Below are 17,037 nucleotides of genomic sequence, written 5' to 3'. Positions count from 1 at the left end.
TATTTACTTTAAGTTTTGATAAACTCAGTAGGGTAATAATGATTAAAAAAAAGGATCTTTCTTATCATTAAGATAGATCACATGGTATCTCTTCTAATACCACTATAAAACACAAATAGAATCCTAGATAGAGCTAGAAGGGATCTAAGAGGTCACCTAGTTGAACCCCCTCATTTTACAGATGAGGAAACTGAGATCCAAAAAGCTGAAGTGACTTGCCCAACGTCACACAGGTAGTTAATGGTAGAACCAGGATTTGAACTCAGGTCCTCTATCTCTAACCACAATGCTTTTCCCACTTCCATCACACTTATTATTCAGATGGAAGAGATTACAAGCATGAGGGTCACAATAATGAACCAAACCATGTTAATTCAACATAGCACATCTACTTCTATTAATGTGTATTAGTTCCACTGTGGCACAGTTTCTTCTTTTAAAGGTAAGTTTTCAAACAAGTTTTTCTCTATGATTTCCCATAAAAGTGATTACATGGGACTGAACATAAGAAAATCATGAAAAAAAAGTCAATGTTAGAAATGCAACTCTTCTGTCCAATGCAGTCTTTTCAGCTGCTTTACTGTATTTGCTGTTTTTTAAAAGCAGAATTCTAATACACATCTGAAAGGCAGACTCATTGTCAAGAGCAGTGTTTCTCACATGCAAAATGGTGTCCTTTCTTGTCTCATGTTGCTACCATCTGATAGCTCCCTTAGCAAAAACCAGCAACATTTCCAGACCATCATCTTAAATGAAAGTGATATTACATAAACAGTTTGACTCTGTAGGTTACTTATGACACAGCACAAACACAGCCACGAACTTGAAGACTTTTTTTTTAATCATTTTAAAACCTGATAAGGAAGCAAGGTCCACTGCCCCAAACAAAAGGAATCTTTATGGTGAGGAGCTGAACTCCATTCTTAGTTATTCCAGTCACAAATGTCCCCCCCAGTCCTGCCATCTCATAAAGATTCAGCCGGAGGATAAATATGGAGTCTCACTATGGTAATTGTAGTCAGGACAAACCTTTTGCACAAGTTTGTAATCGACACTGTAAAAGGCAATGTAAATGCAAATAACCTTAAAGGGTTTGGAGCACAACCAAGAGACATGACTCTGAGTCTGTTCCTGGTAGCAGATCTTCGAAGGGTCAAAGTTGCACAATGCAGTCTTCTTCGCCCGGTCTGTTTTTTCATATTCAATGCGGCAATTGAAAGATTTGGATTCCTTGGTTTCTAACGTGGACTGAGGAGAGACTTCAAATTCTACCACTTTGGATGGTGGTACCAGACTTACTGAGACATTACCCAGACCTGTGGAGTTATGTCGGAAATAAACGCTAAAGGTTCCATTGCCATGGTCGACAATTTTCCCCGTGATGAGAAGGTTGAGTTTCACAGTCTTAATGTTGGAGTGGAAGTCACCCCATCCAAACATTTTCTTAAATTTCCCTGTTTTCACTATTGGCCTACGTTTAGTTCTTGCCAATGGCTCCTGCACTTCCGTGATGTTGGACAACCAATCCCAAAAGTTTTCTATGCTGTCTGCATATGACATCTGACCAGGCTTTGACACTGGAGACTGTTTAACAAATAGGCGTAAAGGATTGATGATCCTTGAGTGGACCTCGTTATCGACCAGTGTGTCTGCAGCATCTTTGTCTTCCCAATCCAGCCCCTCTGAGGCATGTGCTATTTTTTTGCTGTCACAAAATAGCTGTTTGAAGAGAAAAAAGAGAAAGAGGAATATCAGGTTGGTCTTTGAGTTCATGACTGTTAAAGTTAAAATACCTGAAGCATAAAAGGGAAATGGTTTCACTGTTATTTAAAGGGCTGCTAAATAGAATTTCACACACACAGCTGGACTTCACCAATGTATCAAGATAAGCATTATTTCAAGCCCTATAGAACTGTGAGTGCATAGAAATTAGAATGACGACTTGCAACATTAAAAAAAACCCCACATAAATTCATTTTTAACAAGTTGACACAATTTTAGTCCCTATTTCCCTAAACATTCCAACTCTGATATTTTCTCAGACCAGAAGTGGGGCATCTTTGAGACTTCATTTGTTTATAAGTGATTGTTTAACCTATGGTTAAAGTGTATGGTTAAAGTATAAGTGGTTATTTCATTTGTGAAATTGTATCATCAAATTGGTTGAGGTCTTTTCTCTCAGGAAGAAAAAAAGGCCTCCTGGAAGTCTTGAGATTCATGAAGATCATCTGATTTGGAGATATTCTAAATCCTTTGAAAACATTTTTTTCTCCTGAAAAAAAAAGTTTTATTTTTCTTTTAAGCCTGGGTTTCATCATTGTGAGAAAATCATAGGATCACAGACTTACTTAGAGCTTAAAGGGATCTTAGAGGCCTCTGGTCCAATCCTCTCATTTTATAGATGAGGAAACTGAGGTCCAAAGGAGCTAAATGATTTGCCTGATGTCATATAAGTTGTAAGCATCAGAGATTTGAACCCATGCTCTCTAATTCCAAATCTAGGACTATTCCCCTGTACCAAACAGCCTTTCCAGTAGAAACTCTTTCTACTAACATATATCCACAATTAGATGTAATTTGTAATCTAAGAAGTTATCTTTGGTACTGAAAGAACAAGGGATTAGTCCAGGGTCACATAGGTAATATGTGTCTGAAGCAGAACTTGAACTCAGATCTTCTTGACTCCATGGTTGGACCTCAAATCAGTCTATGATACTGATTCTTGGCTGCTTGTTTAGAGGGCTTGTTTCGTTCAAAGATTTATGCTGTACATTTTCATACAACTTGGAAAGATTTCACATCAGGTACAGTGTTCTACATGCTTTACTTTTTAATCTCTGGGATTTGAAGGTACATCTAGGATAGCTGACCATACAGAGGAGTGAATATTATGCAAATTAAGTCATATTAATTCTTTTTTTTTGTTTTCATTTTTTATTCTGTACTTAACAAACACCAAACAAACTAGGCATTTCCATATACATAGTAGAACAAAAAAGAAAATTATTATGACATTTCAGATCTCTATTATAAATGTAGCTTGCTTTTCCTTTTAAGTATAATAAACTCAACTTGTTGTTTAAGTATAATAAATTCAACCAGTTGAATAATAAATTAAGTTTCAAAGGTGTTTTGCTTTTCAGTCTTCCTTTATGTGCTTCCTCTGTTCTCTTCTTTGTATTTTAAGAAAAGTCTCAATCACCTTCTCTCTCTCTTTCCTTCCTTCCTTCCTTCCTTCCTTCCTTCCTTCCTTCCTTCCTTCTTTCCTTCCTTCTTCCCTTCCCCTATTTCTATCCCTTACCTCTCTCCTTACGCTGGGGAATAAAAGAAAAAAAACATAGCAATGCTTTATTTCTAAGGAAGTGTGACATTCATTGTACTTTTTTTTAAAACCAATTCTAAAATGCTATATTTCATATAATAAACATAGAAACACAGTTTTTTTCTTAGAATTCATACTGCAAAACAGGAAGAGGAATAATTTGATTGCTCTCTTGTACACTTTTAGTGACTTTGTAAATCACTTCTAAAATTAAATTTGAGAAATAATTAAAAAATCTCAAGGGGTTGCACCATCATATGCCAAACTGTTGCCTGGTTTCAATATTTCTGGTTGAGTTATAAAGTCTGGAAAAGAGATGTTTGTTTCTAATACTTATAGATACTTATCTCTAATGGTACAATCCTCTCTGTTGTAATGATTCTATGGAAGACTGTCAATATGATGGAAAGGATGTGGAGCATGGGTGAGGGAAGAAGTGACATTATATTTGTATATTATTTCTGAAACCCTCTCAACCTTGGGGAAGCACCATGAAAGACCTATTAATAGCTGAATACACGGAAGCAATTGCTTTGAATCCAGTTTCACAAAGAACACATACATTTGAACTTCTGTATAATCCATTTCATAAAAGGTCAGAATTTGGCATAAAGCCTGGCAGCTAGGTGGCACAGTAGATAGAGCTCTAGGCATGAAGTCAGGAAGACTCATTTTTTTTTAATTCAAATGTAGCCTCCAACACTTACTAGCTGTGTGACCCTGGGCAAGTCATTTAACCCTGTTTGCCTCGGTTTCCTCATCTGTAAAATGAACTGGAGAAGGAAATGGCGAATTACTCCAATATCTTTACCGAGAAGACCCCAAATGGGATCATGAAGTGTTGGCCATGACTGAAAACAAATGAACAAACTGAAAGGGACCATCTTTAACACATCCAAAGAGATTTAGTTATGAAAGTACTTAAACTGCATTATTGTAAGGTGGTAATGATGGGGATGGGATCTGGACCCCAAAAAGGAAAAGCCCTTGAACTTTCCCGCATGGCCCAGTCCCTGATGTTCACCTGTGATATCGCCTCATCCCAGAATAATCCTTTTAACTATCCCTTCATTGTGACTCTGACTTTCACTTCTCTATTACCTCTAATTTAGCCCAGCCCTTCATTGTGTTACCTCTGGTCCACCCCAGGCTATTTCCTATCCTTAGTCCCATCTAGACCCCTTCTCTGTCACCTCCCAGTCACCCCAAGCTATTGGTCACTTGTTCATCACATCCAGATCTTCCCACAGTCTTTCTGTATATAAGTATCCATCTTGCCCCCATTAAATCCCTCAGATTCTTAAAATCTGGCCCAGTTGTCAATACAAGGTCACAAATGCACAGGTTCTTAAAATCCCACCTGCTTCTATTGGCAAAACAATAAACCTTGTCTCTGACTGAAAGAAGGCTTGAGTCAAATTCCTTTGAGGCAGATCTGAGCCTTTTGCCCTTGAATTTCAGGGTTCCCAGCAAGCCCAGAGCACAACAATTTCAACTAAAGGGTGGTCCCAAACCAAACTTCAGAATCTACCCCAAGCCAAATTCCAATGTATCTTTTAGGTCAAGAGAAAATAAAGCATGGCAAAAGTGTGTTGTTAATTTACCTTCCACCAATCTCACTTTTTGTTGGTATTTAAAATATGAATTTCTTCTTTAATCTAATTAGCATTTGTTTAAGATTTTGGATGGGGTATTAGGATGATCTCAATTTTAGGCCTGGGGTAGAGTAGCTAAATTTAACCTTCTACTTCTTGGTATTTGAAAGCATCCCAAGGTAAGACTTTAACCCATCTTCCTCATCTCCACAGTTAGAGAATAATGATCTTCACCAGGCCTGGAGACACCAGAGACCATTTTGGTTCTTTCTGATGTTAGGCTACTGTATTTTCCTGACTTTGAGTTACTCTACAATGTTCAAGATAAGGGTTTCAGCTCTTTCCCTTATGTCTTCTTGAATTCTAGTTGAACCCAGATGGAATGGAAATGTCCTTTGTCAATTCTCACAAATTGCCTATAGTTTATAGCCAGATTAGATGTAGCTTTCTTATAAGTCCCCTCCCCTCCAAGAAAAACCAAGCCAAGCCCTGACAAGCTTTACTTTGTTTCATTGAGTCTAATGCTTTTCATTCATGTATTCACTATACATAATATCTGTATACATAGGCATATATGTACATGTTTATAGATGTGTGTATATATATGTATATATCTAGAGATATATATATACATATATATATACATATATATATACATATATATATATATACACATACATTCAAAGAGAGAGAGAGGAGAGCAGAGTAGAGCAGAGAGACACAGAGACACAGACACAGACACAGACACAGAAACAGAGGACAAATCAGGAGTGTGATTTCATCAATATAGGGAGCTCTCAAGAAGGAGATTTCCTCAATTAATACAGTTTGGTCACCATCTCTGCAACTTTGAGTATTAAAAAGAGCTGCCATTGGCACTGAGAGGTTACACAGCTCATACAACGAGGAGGTTGCAAAGGCAAGATTTGAATTCCAATCTTCTTGTCTCTTAGGACAGTTCCCTCTCTACTAGGCCTCACTATCTCTCTATAGCAGATTTCCTACGAAACTTACTTTTTTCCCTATATATGACCTAAAGGCATGATGGCTTTTGTTCTTCTAAAATATGGAGTCAGAAACTTGAGAACTGAAGGTGATCACAATGAATATTTTGTCTGAGTCTCATGATAAAGAGGAGATAAGTGACTCACCACAATAGCCAGTGGCAGAACCAGTATTAGAATCCAACTATTTTGAATTCAAGACAAATGAAATCTTTCCACTATATTCTGCTGCCTTCCTTTGTTGCTTGGCTCATTAACTCTCATTTCTGGGCACGACCATTGAAAGTTCTTGGGTTTTAAGATTTTGCCCATCCCTTTTCCATTGAGTACTTGTCATTCAGATGGCCTAATTTGGCAATCTGTATGCTTTTAGGTTGCAGTCATTTCCTGGTCATCAATTGATGGCGGCTGCATTGTTTGCTAAGTAAAGAACTGGGCATGTGTACATACGTCCATCATGTTTTTTTGGGATTATGGTACATAATGGGATATGATACATATATTCATCATACATATTGGAATTATCATGAAATATAGTGGCAGGCATAACTTGGTCCTACTTAGTGTTATGTGGTAATTATACAATTGAGAGTTTGAAGGGACTTCAGAGAGCATCTAATCTAAACATCTTAAAAAAAACACATAAGTGAGGAAACTGAGGTCAAGAACATTTGAATGACTTGTACAAGGCAACATAGACAGAAAACAGAAAAACCAGATTTTGAACCCTGAATTGTTTGACTACAAATACAGAGCTCTATGCTTTTTTAAGAATCCACAACTTCATCAGTGTACTTCTATTGATACAAGTCACAATGCTTTTACTCCTTAGTAAATCTTAATAGTTTTCTTTGTTGCTGTAGCCCAAAATAATTCATGATGTGGTAGCTACCTGATACTGAGATTGGGGAATATAATTTCATACTGCATTGATATAGCACAACATAATAGTTACATGGCAATTATTACTAGGAAACGGTGGACTAGGCAGGCAGAGAACCATGACTTCATACACATTTATAGGGATAGCATTTGGTGGCTATATCTGGAACAGTTCCTACTAAATAGTTTTGGACTCATTAATCACCTCCAAGAAACTTCTGAGGAGGGTGGTTGGTTGAACATTCTTTCTCTTCTTATTGTTATCATTTGGGGTCAACAGTATAAATGGACAAGGACTGCATCCACTCTTTCTTCTATATTTGTCCTTCAATATGTATTTTTGCAGCTTTACTATTAGCCTTAAATTCATATGTGTGTGTGTATTTATATATATACACACTGATACACACATATGTGTCTGTATGTGTATGTGTGTGTGTATGTATGTATGTATGTATGTATGTATATTTCTTTTCCCCTCTATTTTCCTACTGGTTTTATTACTACTTCCCTTCTCTTTGAGGGAAGATGATGCCTCATTTGCTATTTTGCCTTTTTATTTACATTTAACCTCAATTTTCAGGCATTTAAAAACCATTATCATCACCACTCCTTTACTCGCAGGCCCTACTTTTGTCCATTGGAAACTTTCTCTTCCCCCATACACATGAAACAGTCCTGCTTGTTACTAGAGCCAGCATCAGGTTCTTTTTTCTTTTCAACTCTTTGATATCACATTCTCCCTTTTGCTTTTCCTCCTTTATCTTTTCCTTGATGTAGCACCCTGCTTGGTTTCAGCTCCTGGCTGCCATTGTTTTTAACCTATAAATCTTGAAGCCATTATTCATGAAGCTATAGGGGATATTTCTGGCTCCCTGAATTCACTCATTACTAATTGATGTGGTGGTAACAGAGGTTTCTGACCTTGTAGGGTATAACCTGTCTCATATTGGCACATTTCAGAATATATGACAGATTCCACAAGATAATGAGGAACTCTAGGAGATTCTCCAAATCCTTGCTATATCGCAATTTGGTTATATTAAATATTGCTTAAAACAAAGAGCATTTTGATGGAGTTTTTTTTTTTAAAGGAACACAGTTCTAGAGTGGTATACATAGTGACAATACTTAAATTCTATAGGTATAACCACTTTTAAGTCTATAGGGATGCAAAAATTTAAATTTATTGGAAAAAACAGGGTATGGTTCTTTGCTTTATAAATGGATTTTACCTGCTTTGAAAAATATGCACGGTTCCTTTAAATACTTCCTCAAATAACTTTAAAATAGAATTTGATTTACAATGATTCAATTTACAATTCTTCAGGTACAAATCTGTTGGGTAAAACAAAGTTCATGTATACAGTGTAAGTGCTCCAACCTTACAATAAGCAGACTTGACTAACACAGTACAGATCTGCAATTTACTCTTTCTCCCAAAGTAAAAATCTATAAGAATTGAATTGACTGTTTTGCCTTTTGACCTCTGTCCCCTCATGCCATCATGTTTCTGAAGTCTATTACTGGGAATGCTTTCATTCCCCAAGCAGCAAAAGAAGTCAGTTAACCTGACCGAATTGTAAATTTGACAAAGACCGGGCCCTTATTCCATTTTTGTTGTTGTTCAGTCATTTTCAGTCATGTCCGACCCCATTTGAAGTTTTCCTGGCAAACATACTGGAGTGATTTGCCATTTCCTTCTCTGCTCATAGGTGGCCATATATAGTCTGGTCAATGTTTTCAGACACAAAGTATCCATAGGGGGGCCACATTTGTTAGTGACCATTCTCCCCAATCCTTCAAAATGGTGAAGAACCCTGGATACCAGTAGAGCTCTAGCTGCCTCAGTGAGCCCACCACCACTCATTCCTCCTCCCCCAACTTATCTTCTAGTCTATACCATTCAGTACTTTACTTCCCTCTTGCCCTTAATTATACTAATGGACTGCCTGTCTGTAAAAACAAAAACAAAAACAAAAACAAACACAAAAAAACAAGGTGGCATTTCACAGAGAACAGGTCTTCAAAGCACAACTTCCCTTCAGTTAAAGCCATGACCTTCACAGGATCATAGATAACTGGAAATGACCTTGAAGGTTATGTGGCCAATCCCCTCATTTTTACAAAGATAAAACTGAGACCCAGACAAACTAAATGATTGGAATAGGGTCACACAGAAAATAGCAGAACAGAAATTCAAACCCAGTCCTTCAAATTTAAATCTATTGCTTTTTTTTTCATTGCTCTTCCTCTTGCTGGGCTTCCAGAATGAAACAAATCCCTTTGACCTCCTTTGAACCTTTGGGGAAGCAATGAAGGACATCCTCAGACCTGGATATCCACATGGATACATGTAACTGGGGACTCCAACAGTCTAGGTGAATGTGTCCCCCAGGTCACCAGGACTTTAAACATCCTCTCAGTATCACTTAAAATCTGGTTAACAATCAAGTAACTTGCTTAATGGCAGATGTCAAGCTAATGACTAAACAAGCCTCATCCTTCTCAGCCCTAGGCTTTCCATGGACACTGTCATGATATTTCTTCAGGGGTCTGGTTCTGCTGGATGCCGAGCTCTATCTAGATCATAAGGGAAATGAAGCAGAGGTGAGATCAGTTCCAAAACGCTTTGGGAAACTTTCGTTCCAACCTACCAAATGAGTCAGCAAAGGGAGCTGATAGTATAAAGTGCCTAGCAGGCACCCTCTTGCTCAAACAGACAATTTCTGTGATATGACATGCAAGCAAAAGACTGTAGGTGGTTCTGAACCTGTTGGCAAACCACTCCGTCCAAGGCAAAATCATTAGATTTTATCAACAAAATATATGGCTGTATCTCCCCAGTAACTTCTGTGATTCTCCAGGCTCTTCATGCTAATTTCAGTATCACTGCTCTCTTTTGTCCCATGTATTACAATAATAATGCAAAAAACATTCAGCTGCTGGAACAAAAACCTGAGTTTGAAAAGGGGGTGGGGGTGGGGGGGGAAGAGGAATTGCTATGCTTTATCTGTTTGAACATTCCATGATTTCAACACATTTATCAAAGCTTAAGTAATTTACGTCTTGGCAGGGTGTATCAATTTCACAACGCATACACATTAGCTAGATATAATGATATCATATTAGCTTTTTCTGTATCTCACAGTAGAGCTTGAAAAGATTAATAAAAGCTCAAACCTTCATCAATTAAATAAAGCAGGTGGGGGGAGAGGAGAGATGAATAAAATTGTATTCCTTTGCAGCTCCTTTGTTGTTGGAAAAGGATGACAGGTTCTAATCATTCATCATAACAAGCTGAAGTTGAACTTTACTGATAATTAAATGTGCTTTCTCCCAAAAGGCAGAGAAGCTACAGTGAGTTTTATAGTAGCAGATGTGAGAGCTGTCAGGAATTCTGTAAAGAATTTAGGAACTAAAGATAATCTTCCTTTGAGAAAATTGCATCAGCAGTCATTTGAAAAATTCTGCTTGCTTTTATTTTATTTTATTTTTTTTATATTCTTACTTGGACTATATGTTTTTGTCATCATAAACTAAGCTTAAATTGCATTTAAGCTGGCAATACTTTGCTTAGGATTGATTTTTGACATTTGGTACCTCTCATGCACTTTAATTTATATAGACATGGAGTAGTTCTGAATAGCTTAGGATGACTCCAGAATTTTCTATGAAATCAGTCTATTATTTTGACACTAAAGTCATTTAATCACATAGAGGCATCCTGGTATAATGGAAAGATCATTGGTCTGGGGATTGGAAGCTCTGGATTCCCAGCTAAGCTTTGCCACTAGATGATCTTGGACAAGTCATTTCAATTTTCTGGGTCTCATTTTTCTCTTCTGTAAAATGAGATGGTTGGTCCAGATAAGAAGTGATGCAGTCCTTAACACTCCCCAGTGTAGCCCCAATTATATTATAATGTAATGGGGAAATGTTTAACAAAATAAAAACATACCTAATATCACATTTTAAAACTAAATCAATATGCAGCCTGTAGGGATCCTTATATACGGATTAATGGCCCCCATTTTTATTTGTTTGACCTCACTGGTCTAGATGACCTTTAAAAGGTGCCTTATAATTCTAAAATCCAAGATTCCAATTTTTATTAAAGATGTAGGTTTTTTTTTAATTGGTAGAAAATATGACTCTCCCTTTAGTTTATTTTCATTTTATTATCAGCACAGCCCTTGAATCTGGAAGAACTAAGTTCAAAGTCTTCTTCTGTTATCACTAGCTGGGGTATAGACAAGTGACTATGGCAAATCATTCAATCTCTCTGAATGTCAGTTTCTGTATCTGCACAATGTTTATATCTCACAGAATTGTTGTGGGGCTCAAACGAGATAATGGATGAAAAATTTAAACTGCCATATAAATATCAATTATTATTTTCCAACTTAGGAGTCAATCTTACATATATTCTTCCTGGCTGGGCTTTGAAGGGTGCCCTTTGCATACCTACATGCTTACCCAGAGAAGATAAGGTTGACAAAAGAATGACCAGAGTCCTTCACAGGAGTTTTTTTGTACACACCCTTGTTTTGTTTACATGGGACTCATTGGTGATTCAGGACCACACACACTATCTGCTATCCTTTGGGACAAAGAACAGTGGACTTTCACCTCTTACTCCAGTGTTTTTCTTCTAATGTAGTGGGTTAAGGAGAAAAGGACTGAGGAAATGTAGGAAAGAAAATTAGGCTCTTTGGGATTTTGAACTTAATTGATGTTTTCTGGGTTTTTTGGTTGTTGTTCAGTCATTCAGTAGTGTCTGACTCTCTGTGACCCCATGGGCCAGGGCATGTCAGGCTCGTCTATCCTCTACTATCTCCTGAAGTCTGTTCAACTCATGTTCGTTGCTTCCATGACACTATCTATCTATCCCAAGCTTTGCCAGCCCCTTCTTTTGCTTTCAATCTTTCCCAACATTAAGGTCTTTTCCAGTGAGTCCTGTCTTCTTATTATGTGGCCAAAGTATTTATGTTTCAGCTTTAGTATTTGACCTTGCAATAAATAGTCTGAAATTATTTCTTTAAGTATTAACTGATTTGACCTTCTTGCTATCCAAGGGACTCTCAAAAGTCTTCTTCAGCACCACAATTAGAAAACATAATTTCTTAGAGCTCAGCTTTCCTTGCAATCAATCCAACTCTTGAAGTCATACATTGCTACTGGAAAAAAAAAAAAAAAACATAGCTTTCACTATACAGACCTTTGTTGGCAAGGTGATGTTACTGCTTTTTGGTATGCTGTTCAGATTTGCCATAGTTTTCCTTCCAAGGAACAAGCATCTTTTAATTTCATGTCTGCAGTCACCATCTGCAGTGCTCTTTAAGCCCAGGAATAAAAAATCTGACAGTGCTTCCACTTCTTCTCCCTCTATTTACCAGGAAGTGATGGGACCAGTTGCCATAATGTTAATTTTTTAAATTATTAATTTATGTTAAGCTTCAAGACAACTTTTATACTTTCCTCTTTTACCATCAAGTGGCTTCTTAATTCTTATTTACTTTCTACCATAAGAGTAGAATCATCTGCCTATCTGAGACTACTGCTATTTCTCCCAGCAACCTAAATTATGGCTTTTGATTCATCCAGTCTGACATTTACTTAATGTTCTCTGCATATAAGTTAAATAAATAAAGTGACAATATACAGCATTGTTATACTCATTTTCCAATCTTAAACTAATCAGCTTCATGTTCAGTTCTAAATGCTGCTTCTTCACCCACATCCAGGTTCCTCAGGAGATAAGTAAGATGATCCAATACTCCCATCTCTTTAAGGACTTATCATATTTTGGTGTGATGAACAAAGGCTTTAGTGTAGCCAGTGAAGTAGAAGTAGATGTTTTCCTAGAACTTCCTTGTTTTCTCCATAGTTCAGCAAATAAATGTTGGCAATTTGGTATTTAGTTCCTCTGCCTCTTTGAAAACCAGTCTGTTTTGGTAATTCTTGGTTCACCCATTGCTGAGGTCTACCTTGCAGAATCTTAAGCATAACTTTGCTGGCGTGGGAAATAAGCACAATCATTTGGTCATTTAAACATTCTTTGGCATTGTACCTCTTTAGGATTGAGGTATAAATTGATCTTTTCTAATCTAGTGGCTACTGCTGAGTTTTCCAAATTTGCTGGCATTTTGAGTGAAGTACTTTAATAGCATTATCTTTTAGGATTTTGAATAGCTTAACTAGAATTCCATCACCTCCATTAGCCTTATTGTTAGCAATGCTTCCTAAAGCCCATTTAACTTTATTCTTCAGGCTGTCTGGCTCTAAATCAGTACCACCACTGTGATTATCGGTGAAAAAAATCTTTCTTGGAAAGCTCTTCTGGGTTTAGTTTCTATGTAAAATATCCAGTGCTATTATTAAACACATAATCATAGCAGAACTTCACCTGCACAGTCCAAAAAGTCAAATGTCTATTCCTTATTTTATAAAGAGATTTTTAGTCTTCTTTCAGATCACCAGGATTTAGACATTAATTAAGTACATTGCCAGGAAGAACACTCGACTTAGGGTTAGAGGACTTAAGGTGGAGAACCTGGGTCTGCTCCTTACTACCTGTGCAAACTTGAGCAAATCACTACTTCCCTGGACGATCTTTGAAAAATAATGCAGTTAGTCTACAAGGATGATCCCTTACAGATCTAAAACTCAGCACTTCTGCTACCATTGTGCCAGCATTTTACAAATTTAGCCAGCAGTCCCTTTTGAGTTCTGTCTTTAATTTGGTATCTCCCTTCCCAAATGGGTAAAACCAGATAACAAAGCTTATATTTTATATTTAATAAGTGGACAGGCTTTGAGTGGTTAGGAATAAAGTACTTAGATTTGAAGCAGCTTTGTGATAATTATTTTGTGTGTCTGAAGGCTTTTCTGCCTTCCTTTCTAGTTTAGAAATGTTTCAGAGGGTTGTAGTTGTCTTAAAACTGACCTCCACCTAACAGCAAGAACAACAACAATAAATTACATATACATATAGCATCTATGTAAAATTTACTTATAGCACTACAAATGCTTTCCCAACTATAACCCTGATGTGTCCTAACCTTTAAAATGGGAATGAATTTATTTGTGTTAAGTACCATTCAGGGTTGTTGTGGGAAAGCATGCTACAAACTTTCAAACACTCTAAAATGAGAGTTGTTATTTACTTATTTAGACCACACCTATTGGGAGTGACTAGTGAAGAAGTTTCTCTGCCATTGTATATTATAGCACCATCTCTGTAACCAGAATTAGAATTTCCTGGGGGTACTGAACAGTATAACCACTCGCCTGAGGCCATACTACTATTAACACATTGTCCTTAGCTAGACAAACTTAGGTTTTTCTGATGTCAAGGCAAGTCATTATTCAAGTTGCCTCTCATTTCTTTATTTATGGATGAGGAAACTGAGGCTCAGAGAAGTGAAATGAGAAGCTACACATTTGGGAAGTGTCAGAGCCAGCACCTAGCTTGACTCCATATCCAGCTCTCTTTGCACTACACCAGGCTCTTACTGGGTTTCTTTCAAACATTCTCTTTAACTGTCACCAATGGGAATGGAGAACTTGAATTAATTAACATTTCCACATAAATGATTAGTCATACACTTAAAGACCTTAATAAAGTCACTGCTCAGGCTGTTTTTCTTACAGATAACCGAAATTCCATCTTTTATATCTATGGAACCAAGGAAACAAGACAAAAAGTCCAAAATTCTGGCAAATATTCTCACATCATGTAGACAAAGACATTAAAACAACAACAACAACAATAACAATAGTTGAATTGGATTGCTTGTACCCATGCCTTAATTTCCTACTCTCCAAGATTTTTTTTTTGTGTGCCATTTTTGTCACTTTACTCAAGCAAGAAAAAGTATCCGTGCTGATTCCTTGAGTCATTTAGTTACTTTCTGCCAAAGGAAGGTTAACCCTAATATGTTTCTCTATGCCTACAGGATTATTTTAAATGAGCAGAGGGCAGAAATTTCTTCAGGAGAATGATTTTTTAAATGACTATCATTTGGCAAACTGTTGAACAGATTGGCTAAGTGGCTTTCACAGGAGGATTAAAGTTTCTAATTAAGTACAATTCCTCCTGAATTTTAAACCTGGCTTTGATGATACATGAACTTGGGCGTGTGACTTAAGCTTGTTGGAGCTCAGTTTCCACCTCTGTCAAATGAGGGGATTGGATAAGATGATCTCCAATGTACTTACCAACTCTAAATTTATGATCCTATGATTGTTGTTTCCAAGGTCAAACTGTTCCTGTTCCAATTGGGGAACTTTTAAAGCCTTTTTTTCCCCTTCTTAACAATGTCCTCCCTTTGTTTTACCTCACAATATTCTTGGGTTACTTGCTATTTTAATATGATCTGATCAACCCTTGATGACCTGTGTGGATAATTTGGTATTGTGCATTTGCAATACAACTCAATACACATTTATTTTTAATTTGAGTGGAGAACACTGTGCTAGGCACTGGAGGAGATACAAGGAAGTTTAGATAAAATATCATCCCTGCTTCCATAGAACTTATAGGGTTGTCGTCTACTACTACTACTACTACTACTACTACTACTACTACTACTACTACTACTACTACCACTACTAGTAATAATAATAAGATACAAATATAGATAACTACAATGGGTAATATCATGTGATGAGCACATTAGGGGAGAAACAAGAGCCAACTGGGACAGTTGGCAGAGTTAGAAAAGGCTTCATGGAAGACATGTTTCAGGCATAGCAAAAAGTGAGAGAGGCAGAAGAATGAGAGATTTCCCAAATCTCAGAGTTAGAAAGGACCTCATAGCCCAGCTAATTCAACTTACACCTGAATAAGAATCCCTCTACAATAGAACTGACAACTACTCAGCCAGATTTTCCTTGAAGATACTTCCTGAGATGACCCATTTTATTTTTAAGCTCTAATTGTTAAGAAGGTATTCCTTACATTGAACCCAAATTGTTGTCATTGCTGTTCACTTATTTTTCAGTAAGTCTGTGACCCTATTTGGGTTTTTTTTCGACAAAGACACTGGAGTGACTTGCCATTTCCTTCTAAAGATCATTTTACAGATGAGGAAACTAAGGCAAACAGGGTTAAGTGACTTGCCCAGGGTCATACAGCAAGTGTCTGAGGCCAGATTTGAACTCAAGAAGATGAGTCCTCCTGACTCCAGGCCTGGCGCTCTATCCACTGCATCACCTAGTTGAACCTAAATATACTCTTCTCCAACTCCCACCAGTTGCTACTATTGCTATCATCCTGAGTCAACCAGAATAAACATGTTTACTTCCTCTTCCACAGAAGAGATGTGCAAATACAAGAAGACAGATAGCATGGCTCCCCTGTTGCCACCCAATAGATGTTCTCTTCTGTAAACTAAAGAGCCATAGTCCAGGAGTGGGGAACCTGTGGCCCAAAGGCCATAGGTGTCCCTCTAGGCCCTTTGATTGAATCTAAACCTCACAGAACAAATCCCCTTAATAAAAGGATTTGTTCTACAAAAGTTGGACTCAGTCAAAAGACTGTACCTAAGGACCTAGAAGGCCACATGCGGCCTCGAGGCTGCAGGTTCCTCACCCCTGCGGTCCCTCCGGTTCTTATATGACATAAACTTGAGGCCTTTCACTATGCTGGTTACTCATCTGGATACTTTCCAGTTTGAATTATCCTTCCTAAAATGTGATACCCTAAACTACCCTAAACTATACTGCAGATATGTCTAGCCAGGACAGAGTACAGAGGGATAACTACTTCCATAATCCTGCACAGTACACCTCTTAACATGGCCTAAATCTGCATTAGACAGCTAAGTGGTGAATCCATTAGAGTCCTGGGCCTCAAGTCTGGAAGATCTGAACTCAAATCTGTCCTCAGACATTAGCTATGTGACCCTGCACAAATCACAAAAGAGGGGCCTCAGTTTCCTTGGCTGTAAAATGAGGGTAATAATATTACCTACTTACCCGGTGGTATTAGCTCCCTCTGACAAAATGGCCAGCTCACCTTGCTTTGTGCTTTTTGGTGTAGACATCTGAATATGTAGTATAGGTGGTCACTTGAAGATTTTTGAACAGTGGTAATATCACTGAAGATATACATAGGGAAGATTAGTCTTGGCATGTGGATAAGGATGGATTGTAGTAAGAACAAATTTGGAATTGAAGACCTGTTAAACTATTGTAATAGTGTGGGTGTGTGATACCTAAGACCTGT

At 37.4% G+C, this 17,037-nt stretch overlaps 1 protein-coding gene across 1 annotated transcript; it reads right to left on the bottom strand.

Moving 5' to 3' along the window:
* Positions 1-975: 975 nt before the first annotated feature.
* On the bottom strand, positions 976-9,151 carry NXPH2 (neurexophilin 2). Its single transcript, XM_027835472.1, has 2 exons — positions 9,052-9,151; positions 976-1,724 (listed from the first exon to the last, which is right to left on the bottom strand). Exons 1-2 carry the CDS (start codon positions 9,149-9,151, stop codon positions 976-978), a joined length of 849 nt encoding a protein of 282 aa, XP_027691273.1.
* Positions 9,152-17,037: the final 7,886 nt, after the last annotated feature.

This window comes from Vombatus ursinus, unplaced genomic scaffold (genome assembly GCF_900497805.2).
Source record: "Vombatus ursinus unplaced genomic scaffold, bare-nosed wombat genome assembly UNPS02014816.1, whole genome shotgun sequence".
Classification (NCBI taxonomy): Eukaryota; Metazoa; Chordata; class Mammalia; order Diprotodontia; family Vombatidae; genus Vombatus; species Vombatus ursinus.
Note: the sequence above shows the minus strand (reverse complement) of the source record. Positions and strands in the feature narration are given on the sequence as shown.

Coding starts and splice junctions, on each gene's coding strand:
- NXPH2 (XM_027835472.1), bottom strand. CDS start 9,151: ATGTGGATATCCAGGTCTGAGGATGTCCTTCATTGCTTCCCCAAAGGT. Junction 1,725..9,051: donor GGAAGCCCAGCAAGAGGAAG/AGCAATGAAAAA, acceptor TTTTTCTCTTCA/AACAGCTATTTTGTGACAGC.